The 17,224-nt window shown below is 42.8% G+C and overlaps 1 protein-coding gene across 1 annotated transcript in view; it reads right to left on the bottom strand.

Annotated features, from left to right (window-relative positions):
* BACH2 (BTB and CNC homology 1, basic leucine zipper transcription factor 2) overlaps positions 1-17,224 on the bottom strand; it is a 148,795-nt gene that overhangs the window by 45,903 nt on the left and 85,668 nt on the right. The window contains exon 4 of the mRNA XM_010565678.1: positions 3,235-3,489. Within this exon, the coding sequence (XP_010563980.1) occupies positions 3,235-3,477 (243 nt within the window). The 5' untranslated portion in view covers positions 3,478-3,489. The remainder of the gene's footprint in view (positions 1-3,234; positions 3,490-17,224) is intronic.

Genomic DNA, 17,224 nt, shown 5'->3' with positions numbered 1-17,224 from the left:
TAAAAAAAAAGTGTACAATTTAGACTTCAGAGGCAGATTTACTGCTTTGAATAATCAAAAATAAGTTCTTTTGTTTTGATGTTAAGCTCCCTCACACCAACATTACACGAGTGTAAAAGCTTTATATATAAAGCTTTATCCAGCTCCAACATCAAAACTTTGAGAAATAATAATGATAATGACCTTTCTCCACAATTGCATACTTTTCAGTTTTCAAACCACGCCAGAATTTAAAATGCAATGCTTGTATGGTTGACTTAAAAACAGCTTTGCTAATTTACGAGTGATCGTCACGTTTGGAAAAGTTTTGAACCGTGAAGACTATATTTAAAAATTATTTTCAATCTATATGCCAACATAAATTGTCTACATAAGCCTGAAAAAAAGTACTGGCTCAGGACACTAACTTCGAACTTTTGTTTGAAATTTTTGCACTGAAGGAATAACCCCCTACATGACAGATTAAGACAGTTTTCACAGATACCTTTAGAAGTAACTCATGGGCTGCCAGAGCTCTGCAGACCATGGACTAAAAACAATAGCCTTGGGAAAAGCCATTAGCCTGTGAACTGCAAAAGACCCTGTTAACTTCTTTTAATGCAATATAACTAAGATGGTTTTTCCCCTGCTCTATCAGCTCTTAAAAACCAGGAGTGTTTCAGTTCCTTTTATAGGGAGCTCTGACACTGTTCTTTTTTGGAGGCACTTCCCATATCTACACACAGGCACTTACCAAAGCGCTCAGCACTCTGAAGCAGAGCAACGCCAGAAGCTGACACGTGCTTCTTAACCAAGGAATAACTGAGAAATAACAAAGTGCATCAGGCAGCTCTCTACCCCAAGTGACTAGCATTTGTGAGGAAATTATTTAACTGACCACCTCACGTATATCCATTCAAATAAAGTAGCCACTGAGCAAATTAAATTCAATGCAGTTAACAGCAATTAATTTGCACATGGAAAATATCTGTAAAAGTAAGCACTGGTACTCTAGACGTCTTGTTTAATAGGCTAAGACAGTTCTTTTCCAGGATGAGAAAGTTAAAGCCCTGGTGCTCTGCAACTAAGAGAAGCATGTGGGAAAACAACAGTGGTGGTCAACTGACAATTTCAGAATACTGGAAAAAAGCTCAAGAACTAGATTCACTACTTCTGCAAATCCATGGACTTCACTTGAGCTGTAACAGCAGCCAGAGTAACCCTAAGTCACTAAAACTTTTTGATCTTTCATTAAGATATATTCTAAAATGTAGAAGTCCAATACTTCATTTATCCAAAGGGCATTCACTTCAATAGAAATCATTTATGGTTGGACTGGAGGAATTTTTTTTTACGTATTATCTCATATAAAACACATAGACAAACCTTTGTGTTTTAAATCTTTAGTGTCATATGAACAAAGGACTGGGTCACCAAGTGCAGACACATCCTGATCCCCCCACCACCCTGCTTCTCCCACTGGCCTGTGGCTCAGCACCTCACTGCTGCTGTGATTAGAATTCTGCTAATTTCCAATCTACTTTTACTAAAAGCCAGTTGAAACCAATCAATGCTTGTGTCAACATTGTCTTTTTAAAGAGAAACTCCTCCTCTCAGCCGTTTCATCTCCTCTGCCTACACAGAGCTGTAGCATGTCGCAGTTGTCACACCAGCAGTATGACCCTGCCACAGTCTTGTCTTCTCCTGCTTTAGTCCAGGCTCCTTCTCCTGAACATCTCAGTTACTCTTGTATATACTTAATTGAATTTAAATTATTTTTCTTTAACAGGACCTGAATCATACATGGAGGTCTCACCAAGGCTTTGCAGAAGAGTGCCGATACTCTCCTGCCTCTTTGTACCTGTGCACACTAGGCACATTTTGTCACCTCTCTGCACCCACCCTTGTTTTGCGGTGTGAAAGCTATGTGACACTCACTGAGACTCGATTCTTCCACTGGAAATTATTAGTGGACACTGCAGAATCATAGTGTGCATCCTAGCGCATCCTCTGTGATATCTCTAAACTCCTATGCAAAATGTCTGGGTTGAAATTTCTTCATGAGTAATATTCAGTGTCAAGACTCATGAAGTCACACCTGGTGACCTACTTCTTCTAATGCTCTCCAACTTGTGCCGTGACAACATCATGATGCTGCTGAAGTCTCTGGAGAGCTAAACCAGAGGGGGAAAAACAGTGTGTGGACACTTCGGGATCTGTCATCATTTAAAAACACACTGTGCTTCTTCATGGGTGTTAAGCAAATGATGGTGAAAACCCCTCTGTATGCCAGAGTACCTTCCCACTGAGCGACTGCTGTCCTGTGCCCTGGGTACATTGCCACCCTTCTTGTACCACCCAGCCCAGCCAAAGATGTCGGGTAGGCAGTGCCGAGGCGGCAAGTGACGGCAGCGCTGGCCAGCAGGCACACATCTCCCCTCTATGGGCAGCAAAGCCACTGACATGCCCTATGGTATCTGTGCTGTCACAGCTGTATGGCTGTGAGGAAACTACAGTGGGGGTGGAAGCCAGCCAGTGAGATTTTGTGGCAAAATAAAGTAAACTTTCCAGTGAGGTATGTATTTTCTACGTCCCTTGGCTTCCTGCTGTGGGAGCCATGCTGCATGTGAAAAACCCTGCTTTTTGACAGACTGTGTTCATGGTTTCTCGGTGGAAAACACATGTCCTGAAGCAGTTAAATCCCAAACTCATTGTGAGGGGAGGCGAGAGGAAGCAAGGCTGAATGAGGTACAGGAGAGGGGAAAGAGGAGGATGAGGATATGAGCTGCCAGAGCGGGGTGGACAGCAATGAGACTCCCAACAATGTGACAGCTCAAATGATTTTTCAACAATAACCTGCCACCTAGCAGCCACATCACCCCTTTCAAATTTCCTGTCTGGTACAGCAGAAGAGTATCAGGGTCCTGACAATGCCCTGAACGAAGCTACGGTAATTAAGCATTTGGGTACGACTCCCTCGGCAGCAGTGACAAAGGTGAGCTGAAGCATCTTAAAGCTTTGCCACCGTAACCGTTAGGAGTTACTGCTGGTGAGGAAGGCTGGCGTGAACATGTCCATCGTTCAGCAATTTGCAACCCACCCAAACACAAAAACCACATCCAGAGCCGTGCCAGGGCAGGCACTGAAACCTGCGCCACGCTGCCCTTTGCCACCTGAGCGGACTGCGGAGTCTTCCTCACCGCATAGGATGGAGGGGGCTCGTGTTTATGGCGGGGACACGGTGACATACTGTACCTCTTCTGGCAGGCTGACCACCAGGTCATTTTCCGTCTGCCCTACCAACGCCTGCAAGAAGTACTCGCTGCAGGCAGCCAGCACAGCCCGGTGGGCGCGGAACTCCTTCCCCTCCACGATCAGCGTCACGTCACAGAGAATGTCCTGCTTCCGCTGGTCATTTAAGCAGAGGAGAATATTGGTACAGTGCACCGTTGACTCATACACATACATGGGGGAGTCAGTCTTCTCATCCACAGACATGCCGTTCACACCCTGCAGGGGAGAAGGGAGGAAGAAAACACAAACAAGGTGGTGAGGAGCAACACAGCCACCAGGTGAACATGGTGTGGTGCGATGCTGCCGGATTTCTGGATACCCTGGGACCACAGCCAAGCAGCCCATTAATTCTTAAATCTGAGCAAGTTGCTTGGGAAAGGTATGGGGAAGGGCGTTCATTGCCACTGGCTTTCACTCCACCGCACTTCGATTACCTAACCCGCCCTTGATTTCCCCCCTCAAAACCAAAGTAGAGTTTAGATGGACTGCAAAGTGCTTTCCTTCAACCACCTACTACGCATCTACAATTTTCAATTTAGTAGAGGCAGTAACATGGGGACACGGGAAATTTTAGGAGATTTTAGCAAAAAAAGCAAGAGCGACTGTCGGGTCTTCTAATAGTGAAAAAAGGGCTTTGTGCTTGCTTCTGTTGTTTTCAGATTAAGGGAAAAAACCCTCAAAACCCCAGCCTATTCTCCAGCTGACAGGCTTTAAACAGCTGCATGTTTACACTGAAGACCTTGGCTCAAGTGAAAGGCAAGGTGGAACCATGCCCGATGAAGACAAGCCACTAACTATAGTGACTTCATTTCTCAATCAGAATTAGAGCCATTTTAAGCCTTAAGGGGGAGAGAAAGGTGTTTAGTGGCTTCAGAAGAAATCTGTTTCCAAGTATGCCTAAAGCAACATGCCTTCACCAGCAGTTTAATGCCATTTACAGAAAAGAGCAGTTTCTGGATTCCAGACCCACAGACCCAAGAAAACCCCTCAACCCATGTGGAGGTCCAACCCCAGGCAGCAGGGCAGCATTTGGGTGCTGGGGCTGCTCCTGCCTGCAGATAAGTCTCCCCTTCCTGACAGCAGAGCAGAGGTTGGAAGGATGCAAGACACTTGTTATAACTGTCTGAGCTAGGAAGTTCTCTGCCTGACGTTCTGCAATTTCTGGCACATGTAGAACTGGCAATGCCTCTGAACATGGGGATTGGACTTGTGATTGTGATGGTGGTGGGGATCAGCTTCCCCCAACACCCAGCACCACATGAACCCCCTTTGTACTTGATCACGTTGAAGTAATTCTTTTACCCAAAATTTTCTGTCCAGCACTAGACTGAATTCTCTTTACATTATTTTCTCAATTCAATTTCTCTGAGTGGAAAAGTGTAAAAGACTGTGCTGTGTCTGAATACACTATGTACCCCAAAACAAACCGAACATGCTTGTTTTAGGGCTTACATGGGAAAAAGGATTATTTGTATGTACTATTCTATCTGCTGCTGAAAGGAAAGTCGTGCAAATGCACAAACTTCAGGTATTTTAAGGAATTATTTTTCCTTATTGCAAACAACTGCCTTCTGAGAGGCAAGATTCAGAGGCATACAGGGCTAAAGGCAACAGATGGCGGTATTTTGGTATACCGCTGCACTGTAAATACCTGACCACTGTAGCAAGTAGAAGCAAAATTCCTCCTTTCCTACTTTTTAACATAGATCTTTGCAGCATTTTCCTGTGTTAGTAAAATATGCAGGTACATGAGGAGACAGACATAACATGACTTCAAACTATTCTCTTGCCATGAGTTCAAATCAGAGTACCATTTTCCTACAGTGTCATTTGAAAGATACTAATAATCTAGACAAAAATGGACTTAAGAGGACCCACTTGTTACTTGTAACTTTACTAGACGTCTCAACAATCACTCCATTTTCCCACCTTTATAGGAGTATTTTTAAGCCAGTGGCTATGATGACTAAAAAATAGGTATTTTTGCCAACATTACAGAACTATAATATTACTGGAAGTCTTAATGGGATGCCTATGGCTTCTATTTTACTGGTATTTTCAGTATTTACTGCTGACTCATGCTACACTTCTGAGTACCCAGCTGAAATGCCTACATGAACAGAAAAAAAACAACCAACCAACCCAGATTAGACCTTCACTGACTTTATATCTAGAGAGAAGATACATAGCTGCTTATTGATCTGCATATAGGTAGAGGAGGGAGATACTCTGGGTTTTTTTACGCTACCAGTTAGATTTCTTAACCAGAAGAATTTTTTTTTTTTTCCTCCTAAATTGAGACTAATGAGAAGAATTGACAGCAATCATTTTATTAGCACTCTGGTAAGGTAAAAGAGAAAATGATACTTAGCTCATCCCACTCATAGCTTTCTGTGTAACTGAACTCTGATGCTAACGATAGCATTATAATGATGTTCTAAGTGGTCACTGTTGCGTGCTATGAAATGCAAGAGTTTACTAGAACAATCTAGTGGGAAAACCTGAGAGTTGCAAATGACAATGCAAAGGGGAAAGAGTTAATTTTTTTTTCTTTTTTTTCCAGGCATGTTTTATGCCTGTAATGTGTCAGATGATGAAAATATGTACAAGAAACCTGAAACCTAGCAGGTAATGAACAGAACATCAATTATATTTTCAGTGCCTTTTAAAAAAAACCCAAAACCCACTGTTTGCCTGAAATTGCAATCCTTTTTTTACAGTAATAGTGCAATTTGTGTGAATCAAACCCTGAATTACTTGGTTACTAATTAGTAATTTCCCACTTTTTAAGTACAGCTCTCATCAAGTGTATTTTTTAAAAAAAATTTGTTGCATGCCCTATGAAGTGCTGAAAATACCACAGTGTATTTCCCCGCGGGCGAGCAAGCCTACTTTCTGTGCTAGGAAGCCTGACCAACGCTGTACAGAGATGCTGGGGCTGTAAATCACACCATCCGCTCCAGCGGATCCCTAGCTACACTCCCGGGATGGACCTCCACCCAGCGGCTTATGTTGCCATGCTTTCCCAAGGCTACTGTTGTGACTCCAGGGGCTTCCCAAAAGCAGAGCCATGCCGTGCCCCTTCCCACAGCTGCTGAGAGCCCGTGTGAATGCCCTGGCCAGCAGCCGCAATCTCAGCCTGACACAGACTTCCCCTGCTGTGCCCCTGGCCGCTCCAGGAAGCACCCCAAGCCCTGCATTGCGCACAGAGAAGCCGGGGCTGGGCTACAGCTCAGGACCACCTATTTATCAGCTTCTAATGTTTCAACACAAGTAATTTACGGTCTTCCCTTTTCCACAATCTGCCATTGACTGAATGACCTCCAGGCACGAGGTGCTTCCTCTCCAAGAGGGCTTTATCCTGCAGGATGGGAGCAAGATGGTGAAACCTTACACTGGGAAGTATATTGTTCATTTTCATGGGGAAAGGGTTTAGAGTGCAAAGGTCACTGCAGGGCTTTGGCATGTAGTAGCAAGAAAATTAGCAGAATTCAACTTCCCCCCCCCCCCCCCAAAAAAAAAGCAGGGATCGGGTATTAACTCTGAACTCTGAGGCAAGCTGGGCTGGAAGTCTTTTATACAGTGTTAATTCAAACCGCATAATTTTTTGCTGAATTCACTATTATGCTGAGTTTGCAGAACCTTCTTCATGGAAATCATTGCTACACACTTGGTATTTCTTCAAACTGAAGAGAGAATGTCTTCGCAAGCCTTTCTCCAGCTCAAAAGAACATGCTGTGCATTTGTTTGCATATAGGTCACCATACTGCCAGAAAAAGCCTCTTTGAAACAAAAGTTTCCAGAAACTGGCACAAACTACTGTGGGCAAGGAAAGCACCATTGAAACCTTGCCAAAAAAAGTTGCTGGTAAAGGCCAGCAACTGCAGTGAAGCGAACTGGAACGTTGCTTACACCGTCCTTCCACAGTGGTGGGTGGGAGATCCCACCGAGCCCTTCTGCATGGGCAGCATGGAGGAGGCACGTGTAACCTCAGGAGACCAAAAAAGTTGCTCATGGAACATCTGTATTACTTCAGTTTGCAGCATGCTGTCTCGACTGGCTGGTGCTCACCCAAAACTCTCCAGGAACTCATAAACGCACCGCCTGAGCTGCCACCAAAAATACATTACCTATCATGAAAAAAACAGCTCCTGCCTCACAAGACTAACGGGAAGGCAATGTGGTGTCTGTTTTTAAAGGGAAGCATTAGGGGAGAGAAAATATTAACAAGACAGACCAGAAAGTCCTGCATCAGAACTGGGTTAATTACGTGAAAAGGTACATCTCGATCACGGCAGAGCTACAGAGCACTTAACCAGGCAAATTATCATCGTGACAAAGCAGCATGGCTTCTGCAAAGGGAAGTCATGTCTCTGATGGGCTCTATTAGAATTCCTGAAGTGTGTCAAATTTAGCAGTGAGGAACACTGGTACGTGTAATTAGTGTTGACTTTCAGAAATCCTTTGACAAAACCTTTACAAAAGGCTGCTAGAGAAGCTCAGCTGTCATAAGGTGAGAAGTTGCATCAGACTGGAAATCACTTAGGCTAAACTGTATTCAACAGAGAAGGGATGCAGGGGCAATTTTCAGCAGGTTAACAGTGAAATTCCTCCAGAAACAAAACAGCAGCAGTACTGGCTCACATCTGCCTATGGGCACGCCATGCAACACGCCTGAGCTCCTCTGATCTCTGAACCTTAAGCAGGGTTGGGCACACTTAGTACTTGGATGGGAGAGAGTCTGTCTGGGGATACCAGGGTCCTAACAGCAGCCTGCCACTCCTGCACTGAGGTCATCGAGAAGATGGAGCCAGACACTGGGAGTAATTTGAAACAACAGAGCTTTAGACTGGACATAAGGAAAAACTGAGGAACAGGTTGCCTGGAGAGGTTGTGTCATCTCCATCCTTGGAGGTTTTCAAGACCAGACTGGATATAGCGCTAAGCAACCCACTCTGATCTCAGAGCTGACCTGCTTTGAGCAGGAGGTTGTGCTAGGAACTTCCTCAGGTCCTTTTCAACATGAATTATCTGATGATCCTACATTGATTAGTGACCTAGAAGCCCAGAGACCATGACAGGGAGACTGAAATTGATAAAATTAGTTCAAATGTCCAAGGTAACAGGGATTGTTGGGAATTTAAAAAAGACTTAATACAAAAAAGAATTAGACACTAACAAGGTGACACACTAAATCCAGGGCACTCTGTTATACACAAGTGGCAATTAGAAGAAAAACAAAAATTATGGAATGGTTGAGGTTGGAGAGGAACTCTAGGTATCATCTAGTACAGCCTCCCTGCTCAAAGCAGGGTGACCTAGAGAAAGCTGCTCAGGACTATGTGCAGTAGGGTTTTGAGTCTCTTCAAAGGTGGAGACCCCAGACCATCTCTGGACAACCTGTTGCAGTGTTTTACCACCATCACAGTAAAACAGGGACTCATTGACCTGGAATCTCAATTCCAATGTGGAGTCTCTCATGAAGATGACAGACTGAAGACAGACAGACTGTCATCACCTATTTTAGAGAGAAAGAAATATTTTAATAAGGAGATATATGTTCTAGTTACTTCTGGTGTAGTACACTGTTGTGTAGTGTCTGCATCTGATTACTGATGTCGAAACAGGGACAAAAGAAATCCTCAGCAGAACAATGAAAAAGATTATTAGCAAGGAAAGAGAAAAAGCCCTCCTCAAAAAGTATGATCAATTCAATAAACACTACACAAATAATACAAAATAAAAAGGTCAAAGCAGCACTGCTATTTATTGTTTCTAGTGTTGCAAATAGGAAAGCACACCCACATTAAAGCAGCAAGACAAACGCAGAATTTGTAAAAAGAAGAGCCGTGATTCCTGACCATAGAAATGAACTGAAATTGTACCCTGTACTCATAGGAAGATGCTTGTTTTGTTCTTCCTGAGATTTCACGGTTACTGGAATAAACCATATGTACGACTGACCACTGCTGCATGTTACTGGGCAAAGAACTCACCGGCTTTGTAAAAGGATTAGTCACTCCTACAAAAACATCCAGGGCCACATTACTCAGGGTACAAGTTTACAGGGGATGAATATTCACATGCTCTAGCACACTGGCCAACAACAAACTGCCTGGGCAGAGGAATGTGCCTGTATTATCTGTCTTTCCTGACCTACTAACCACTGTCTCAGAAACAAATTATTTGATGGATGTCAACACAGATGAAAACCCAAATCTATCACCTCCACACACGCCTCCTAGACCTCTCGCCTCCTCTGCCCCCAGTTGCAGGAGACAGTGATGGGCATGCTGCTTCCCTGCACTCCTGTCTCTCAAACGGGTACTGAAGTTGCATGGGACCATGCTGTTGAGGGCAAGCAGTAGAAAACATCTGTCTAAAGACCACATGTGGTGGGTGTCACTGACAGCAGGGGCTCCCCCTCCCACTGGCTGCAGAGGAGTGCTGGGTTTAGAACATGAGAAGCCGTCAGATGTTAAGCTCAATTTATAAAAGGTGCACAGACTGCAGCAGAAGCGTCTTTGTAGCCTCTCCGTGGCAAAACACTAGTGAGGAAGGGGATAGGGGGAAAAGGGGGCTTAAAGGCATCATCTCGTCCCATGAAACAAAGGCTCACTTGTATCCCAGGAGGTGTAAGCAGGACATCAGATCTACAACAGCACACAGAGGACTCCCAACAACCTCACAGTAAAGGCCTGAAAAGGTTTATCGGTATCTCCTCATTATGTCTATAATGCTACATTTTAGTACGGAAGCCAACAGATAACATTGTGTGATTTCTCATTTAGGAATTGCAGTACCTGACCTGGTGTAAAATGAACTGCAGGTTCATAAGCTGGAGCTTGCATTAGATCCTGCTGTACAAGGTGACTCCCGGCTTTCTCGTGATTGTGTTAAGAGAGGATCAATACTGAACTGGGGTTATTTTTAGTTCCAGTTCACATTCTTCCAATCAGCTCCACTAAGAGTAAAAAAAAGACACTTAGGAATAACTTGAAGTGGTCAGCTTGAACACAGCCAAGAGTCTTTGTTCACAGGTGGCTGGAGAGTCTGCACTGCAGATTTGCATGTAAACGTCTGACAGTATTTCTGTTCAATAGGATGCAGACAGTGTGAAAAAACGCTCTTTTGTTCTGAGGTTTTCTATTAATTTTTTTTCCCTAACAATTTAGCAAAAGGTACTAGGAGAAAAACGGGGAGAATGATGGTAAAATAATGAAAAAGCTGAGAGGAACTTGTACTTCTGACAAATGGCAGCAAAAGCACATCAGACTTGACAGTTTTTACGGATAAACATGCACTGTTTTTAAGTGGCAAGTGGGAGGAAAATAATTTTCCAGGCTTCCTTCCCCATCTCCTAATATTTTTTCTATGTAAAGACTTGTTCTGTGTAATCAACACTTTGTTTTAAAGAAATTTATCAATAACTGACACTTCAGAGCTCCTCAAATGACCATCCTTGTAATTGGTTATTACAATCTCTCAATTACAGCTATAACAACAAAGGATATGATTATATTGTCACTGCTTTCCTTTAAAAAGAAACTATTGAAAGGCCTAATAATTAATTCACCATTTTTGAGAGCTCACTGTAATGACAGAAGACTATATACAAAGGTCTCTTCAGTGAGCCCATTATTCAATTAATAAATGCTGAATACTGAACAGTCATAGTCATATGAAACTCCCAAGAATTGTGTGAATTTTTAACCAATTAATTATCAATTACAACATCATAAAACACCAGCACAAAAATAGAAATAACGAAATTTAATTATACATTATTCTTCTTAGTTGCTGCAAATACTATACAAGACTGATTTTGATTAATAATTCATACAGCAATAAAGTATCAGGAAAGATAATTATACTGTGCCACAATTCTCACACTGATTTCTGTAATTACAGATTACAACAGTGTTAGCAATTTAAAAAGGTTAGGGAGCAGTAGTAATTTGCTATGTCATCCTCAGCAATATTAATGTCTTCTTCTCTGAGCACCCCAGATAATTGAAAATAGACTAGCAGGCCGCCAGGCTACACGGGCTTGCCTCTTGCCAAAAATACTGTGGGTGCCAGGGCCATTAGCAAGAACGTCTTCAGAAATGAGATTTTCACATTGTTTAAGTAACTTCTGCTGTAAAGCAGAAGATGCATGGATAAGTGGAAAAGACATCGTAGAGCATTCTTGGCTGGCAGCTATAGACATGTGCTGCTGCTGATAGCGATGGCTGGTGCTTCTGACCCTACTGCCTCAAAGCAAGACCTTCGTTTGACCATGGATGGGAAGGGGGATAGCTAAGAGAAACCCAAGAGAGGATTTAACCACGGGCCCTCTAGAGGGGCAGGTCTGGTTGGGCACGCAGCAGGACCCTGCAGACATTTGGTAACATCTCCTAAAGGCAAGAATTCACATTGCTGAGGAGGCTGCATGGCTCCAACACGTCAAGCGTTCACAGCCCAGGGAGCACCCTCTGAATTGCTAAAGAGCTGCACACAGTGCAAGGGCCACAAACTGGTCCTCGATGAGCTACGCCATGGGCAGCGAGCAGGAGCATTAGTGCCTGGACTGGTTGCAGAGCTGGGCCATGAGCCCTGTTTCTGCACGGCAAACTTCAGGTACTTTTGAAGTGGAGATGAGAATACTGGAAATTCATTCCTTAGCTTAAAGTGACAGGAACAGGGATGAGTCCTCCAGACCATGGAATGGCTGCTTTGGCACACCCATATGTCGTCACAGCACAGAGGCTTTGATGTAGGAAGTAAGTCCCATTGCAAAAGTCACTTACTGGTTTTGTTATACTGGACCTAGACCCTACTGCACAACTGGATAGAGACTAGGGGGAAAAAAAAGGGGGGACTCTGATCCTGCAGACCTTTAGACAGAACTGCTTAATGTAAGTTTTCTCTGTAGCATTTCGGTTACTTACAATGATTTCGGTATTGGCAGATTGCACACACGGACAGAAATGTACCACAGCTTCATTTTTGCGATGGATCTTCTTTTTTGTTTGTTTGTTGTTTTTTTTTTTAAATTAATGTCAAGATGCCCATAGTCTCCATGATGAATGTTTATTTAAACCCCAGGTGTCTACTCTAAAGAAATTGCGCTTCAGGTTGTTCAGAGATTGGTACCATAAGGAGGCAGGGATTCCCAGTGGAGGTTGCTTTGAAGAGTCCAAATAGATTTATGTTCCACATACAGATAAAACCTATTTCTTACACTTCAGAAGGTTGTGTTGTTATTGTTTTTTGACAGAGGAACCCAGCTGAACAAGGTAATGATAGCTCGCAGTCTTTAGGGACTTCAGTTAACATGCAAATAATGCTTAAACACACTACATGCATTGACATATACATTCTATGCAGGCCTACTAGGCAAAGTATGCATCTTTTTATGACTCAGGAAAAATTACATAATTATACTACTAATTGTCCTACACTCAGTAAGTCAGGCTTAGTTTAACATGCATTTTCAACGTCCTTTAAATATAAATGATGATGCCTTCAGGAGAGGGGCATAGTAGATGAGGTGGGGGAAGACATAGACCGGGTAGGAAAACAGAAGGAACAACAGAAGAACCGTCCTGTATCCTTATTTCTCAGAAGCCACTCAGCTGACATTACATGTACATGGAAAGTGAGCAACACAGAACTCTTCCCTGACAAAGTCTCTTTGCATGGCTTTCACATTGCTCTTTACAGTAGCTGGCTATGGTGAAGGGGACCGGAACCAAGTCTGCTACTCAAAATAGCTTATTCAAAGCAGAATGGGGAATGCCCAACACCGAAACAGTGCCAGGAAACCACCAAGCAAAACAAACAACATACTATGTTTTTCTGAAGTGGTCAATGGCTTCAGGACCTGGGGAAAAGACACAGCGTTTTGGTTTATTCTTGGGTAAGCTGCACTGCCAGATTAAAGAATCAGAGAGGGACAAATGAACTAGTGATTTGTTTTTATCTTGCTCTCCAGCTTGGTGAGTTCTCTGAAAAGGTTTGAGATCTCCACACAAATGGAGGCTGGAAATTCTGGCGAGGGCCCACCAGATTTAGGTCCTGCCTTCCTTGCTTTAAATGAGTATTTTGGGGCTTTGGTTGATGAGTGATACAGTGATATACCTCTCCTCCTTCTCCTAAACCTTTAAATAATTTACGTGTACCTCTATAAGCATATGTGCACGTGTGTGTACGTATGTATAATTTGCACTACAATGCCATCTGAAATGATGAAATTGCTGAAGCATAAACTGTGGGTCAAGTATCCAGGCCACTTGCCAGTATAACAATACTTTGGGATAGTAAAGAATGCGTCTCTCTATTTGAAATCTCTTTTGCTAATATGACTATGAGAACAAAGGCCAGGCTGATACTGACCCAATAGTACCAGTGTTTGGAAGCTACAAATAATGAACAATGGCACTGTTCTGCTCCTTTTAACAACCTTCTAATGTGAAAGACTATGCCAACAAGTTATTTCCCTTATGTTCTATTCTCAAGGAAGCCCAGCCTTTAAAAACTCCAGTAGAGTTCAGTGCTGAAGCTCTGTACTTGAAATTTTTGGTTGCTATCAAATGAGCATTGTTTTTGATCTTTTTTCCAGAGGAAAACAGAAAAGTTCTCTCTCAAAATTACATCTCCTGGTTAATTTTCTCTTCACTTCTCAAGCTGTACTAATTACTGCTTTTCCAGCCTATCTGCAGAACTGGTGGAAGAAGTTCTGTCTGCATGGGAGGGTATGGCTAAAACCACTAACACCTTTGACTGCTCAAATTGTAGAGGTTGCAAAACTGACAAAAGCCCATCTTCTCCTGTCACACTAAACAGTTGTTATGGAAAAAATCTGCTCTTCTCTTTTTTTTCCTAAAATGCAAGCTCTTCATCTTTGCTGCAAGTTAGCAGGTGTTCAGAATATCCTTCATGTTTCCTTGGGACACAAACTGGCATGTCCTTTGGAACATGTCTGTTGTGATTAATGTGTGAAGAGCAGGAACGCATGCAGTAGGTCACTGGGTTAAATTTGGGACAGAATTTCGTAGGGGATAACTTCGCACCTTCTGCTCTTGGGAAAGAATACAGGTGTCGCCTTCTCCTTGGAGACTGGGCTGCTATCTGCTTGTGCAGCTTTTTCCACAACCAAACAGATACCAACAATAATGTTCTGCTTTGCCAACATATGTACGGAAGGAAAGATGTTTCCTTATGGTTAAATCATAGATTTTTACTAATCCAAAAATAAATGAATAAATAAATAAATAAATTCTAGTGACTATTGCATTAGGATCCACAGATTTACAGGTCTGAATCTTAGAAGGCTTACCTACACATGCAAAAAACAATTTTCACATGTTTTTCTAACCATCAAATGATCAGAAGGTCACTGAAATGACTAGAAACTCAGAGCAAGTGCCAAGGGGATACCTGGATTACGCCAAGGTATTCTGACAGTGGTTTTGATCCTGCAAGGATCTGAGAATTGCCATTTTGTTATCAGAAGGTTTAAGCAAGAGTTGCAGGCCTTCCCACCATCCTCAGAGTCTGGCACATGCCTAGATTCCTATTTAAAGTTCCTTTATCCATAGACCAGCCCTTATTCTGGAACTAAAGTGTCCTTCCTGCTGTAAACAACAAATCATCCCATGGAGAAAGGTGCACAGAAAGCAATCACTTCTGCTGCCAACACCTACCAAGCTACAGCCAAGGTAAGGAGAGGATGTGAGTCAAATGGGCATTTTGACTAAGTGCAACTGCAGCCTGAAGGAACCCGGAGAGAAAGAAAAGATTTGATGCATTTGGGTCTTGGTTCTGAGGGTAAGTACAGCCAACGTAGCATCTGCACCTACAGTTTTAGAGGACTGCAAAGACAGCAGAAGGCAAAGACAAGCTTTCCTTCTCCTGTAAGATCCGGAGGAGCTTATGAAAGCTTCTTTGCCGTGGTAAAGAACGAGGGATTAAAGCTGCAAAGGCTGCTATAAGAAGAACCTGGATTTTATCTCTCTTTGAGGATACTTATATTATTTGTTGAGCTTTTCATGCAGCTTTTTGAAGTTTGTTTGGTTTCTCTGCCTGCACAGAACTACGATGTACTCAACACACTTAAAGCTGCAAAAGCCAAATCAAATCAAATAGGAGATTAACACGCAAAACCCAAAACTAAGCCATGCTTTATCCCAGGGAAACAGAGTGGCTTGATTATTTCTGTTTGAATTAGCGCACTCTCATCATGGGAGTTTTAATCTCAGGGCATTCCTTATATGGTTCACAAACCCAAAAGGCAGAAAGGACCACCCAATCTGGCTCCTAAAGGCAGTATCAACAGTTGCCTTTATCATGCAGACTTGCAGTCTTGACAGAGCAAAGAAAACCAGCAGTTTGTTTGATAAGCTCTCTCTTCAACTGTTACTGGAATTATCTATACCTTTAGCCTCCAAGTTCTCTCTTGACAGATCCTGAAATAGCTGTTCCGCTATTTTACCCTGGACTGACGTCAAGCTAAACCAGCCTTCAGTTCCCCGGGATATCCCTTTTATCTTTTTGAAATATCGGAAATACAGTTGGCAGCCCTCCAATTTTCTGGAATTTCCCCTGTTTCCCAAGATTTATTATAAATGAACAGCTACTTAACAGAGCTTTTCAGCTACCTCCTTTAAGATTCCTGGATGTAAAAGTTACTAGGATGTGAAAATGTTTAATTTCAACCACTGCTGCCTGTCTCACATCCTCCTTTGCTATAAGCAGCAAACTTTCTCTTCTTTCCACATCACCGCACAGGATGGACACATCCTCTTCCACCATTTCAAATACAAAAACCATCTAGGGAAGATTTCTGCCTTTTCTATTTTCCCTTTTTTGATATTCAATTAATTAATGTTTTACCACAACTTCTATTTCTTCATTTAACCAGAATGGCTTCTCATTAGAGTAACGTTTTTTGTTATTGATGGCAGTGTAAAATCATAATTTTGAGCAGCTGGCAGAATATTCTTCAACAATTCCCAGTGCGTTCAACGCTTTTTACTTTAAATGTAATGTTATGCCAACACAACAGGTTCTAACTTTGGAAAACATCTTTTTCAGTTCTGAGTACAGTGCATGCATAAATTTATAATCTCCTGGCAGGTGGTGTACTCTGCTTGCACAAGGTCACTGTACGGGATTTGAGGGACCGTGATTCACATTATTTAAGACTGTCCACAAATAATAGTGTTTGACAAACTGCTTCCCTTCTGGCTTCATTTTCTCATGCAACAAGTTGTAAACCTTTATTTTCCAGTCTCTTTTTAAGAGAACCGCTCCACTGAAACTCTTTTGGATTCCTGCTCATGTGCCACTCTCTCCAACGCCTCTCTCGTAAAGCTAAGAACCTGGCTAATAAAAAGTCAAACAATGTGATTCTTGTACAACCCTAATGGTTTAGACTTATCTATACTGCAAACACCATAAGGCTGGTTTATGCAGTTGGGTGTTCACTGACGTCACTCTCTCCCTCTGTTGTTAGTTTACAGCCCCCGTTTGCTCATTTGTCTTCAAGGGGAATTGGTAGAGGTGGTATTGGGAGAGAAAGAGGCCACCAAAACCAGACATTCCCCACAGCCTCCGCAGACCATAGTTTGGAGACCCACAAAATCCCAAGCCGTTCTCCACCCTCAGCAGTGTGGTTAAGTGCAACCTGCTACTACCTTCTGCCTTCTCTCTTCTCTCACAAGGGGACAGACACTCCAGAACACTTGACTGTACCATACCTGAAGGTAACACAAAACAAATCAGTGAGGACCTTGTCCCCACAGTGGCAACCACCATTGCCACACTACTTTCAGGACCATGGCAGGTTTGCTCAGGGCTGTGTTTCAGGCAGCTGTGACGTATGAAAGCTTTGCCTGGCTGATGAAGTGTACCGCATACCTACAGTCTGGACAATCTTTAAGGGATAACGATATTTGATGTACAA

Source organism: Haliaeetus leucocephalus, unplaced genomic scaffold, assembly GCF_000737465.1.
Source record: "Haliaeetus leucocephalus isolate CR32 unplaced genomic scaffold, Haliaeetus_leucocephalus-4.0 Scaffold195, whole genome shotgun sequence".
Lineage (NCBI taxonomy): Eukaryota > Metazoa > Chordata > Aves > Accipitriformes > Accipitridae > Haliaeetus > Haliaeetus leucocephalus.
Note: the sequence above shows the minus strand (reverse complement) of the source record. Positions and strands in the feature narration are given on the sequence as shown.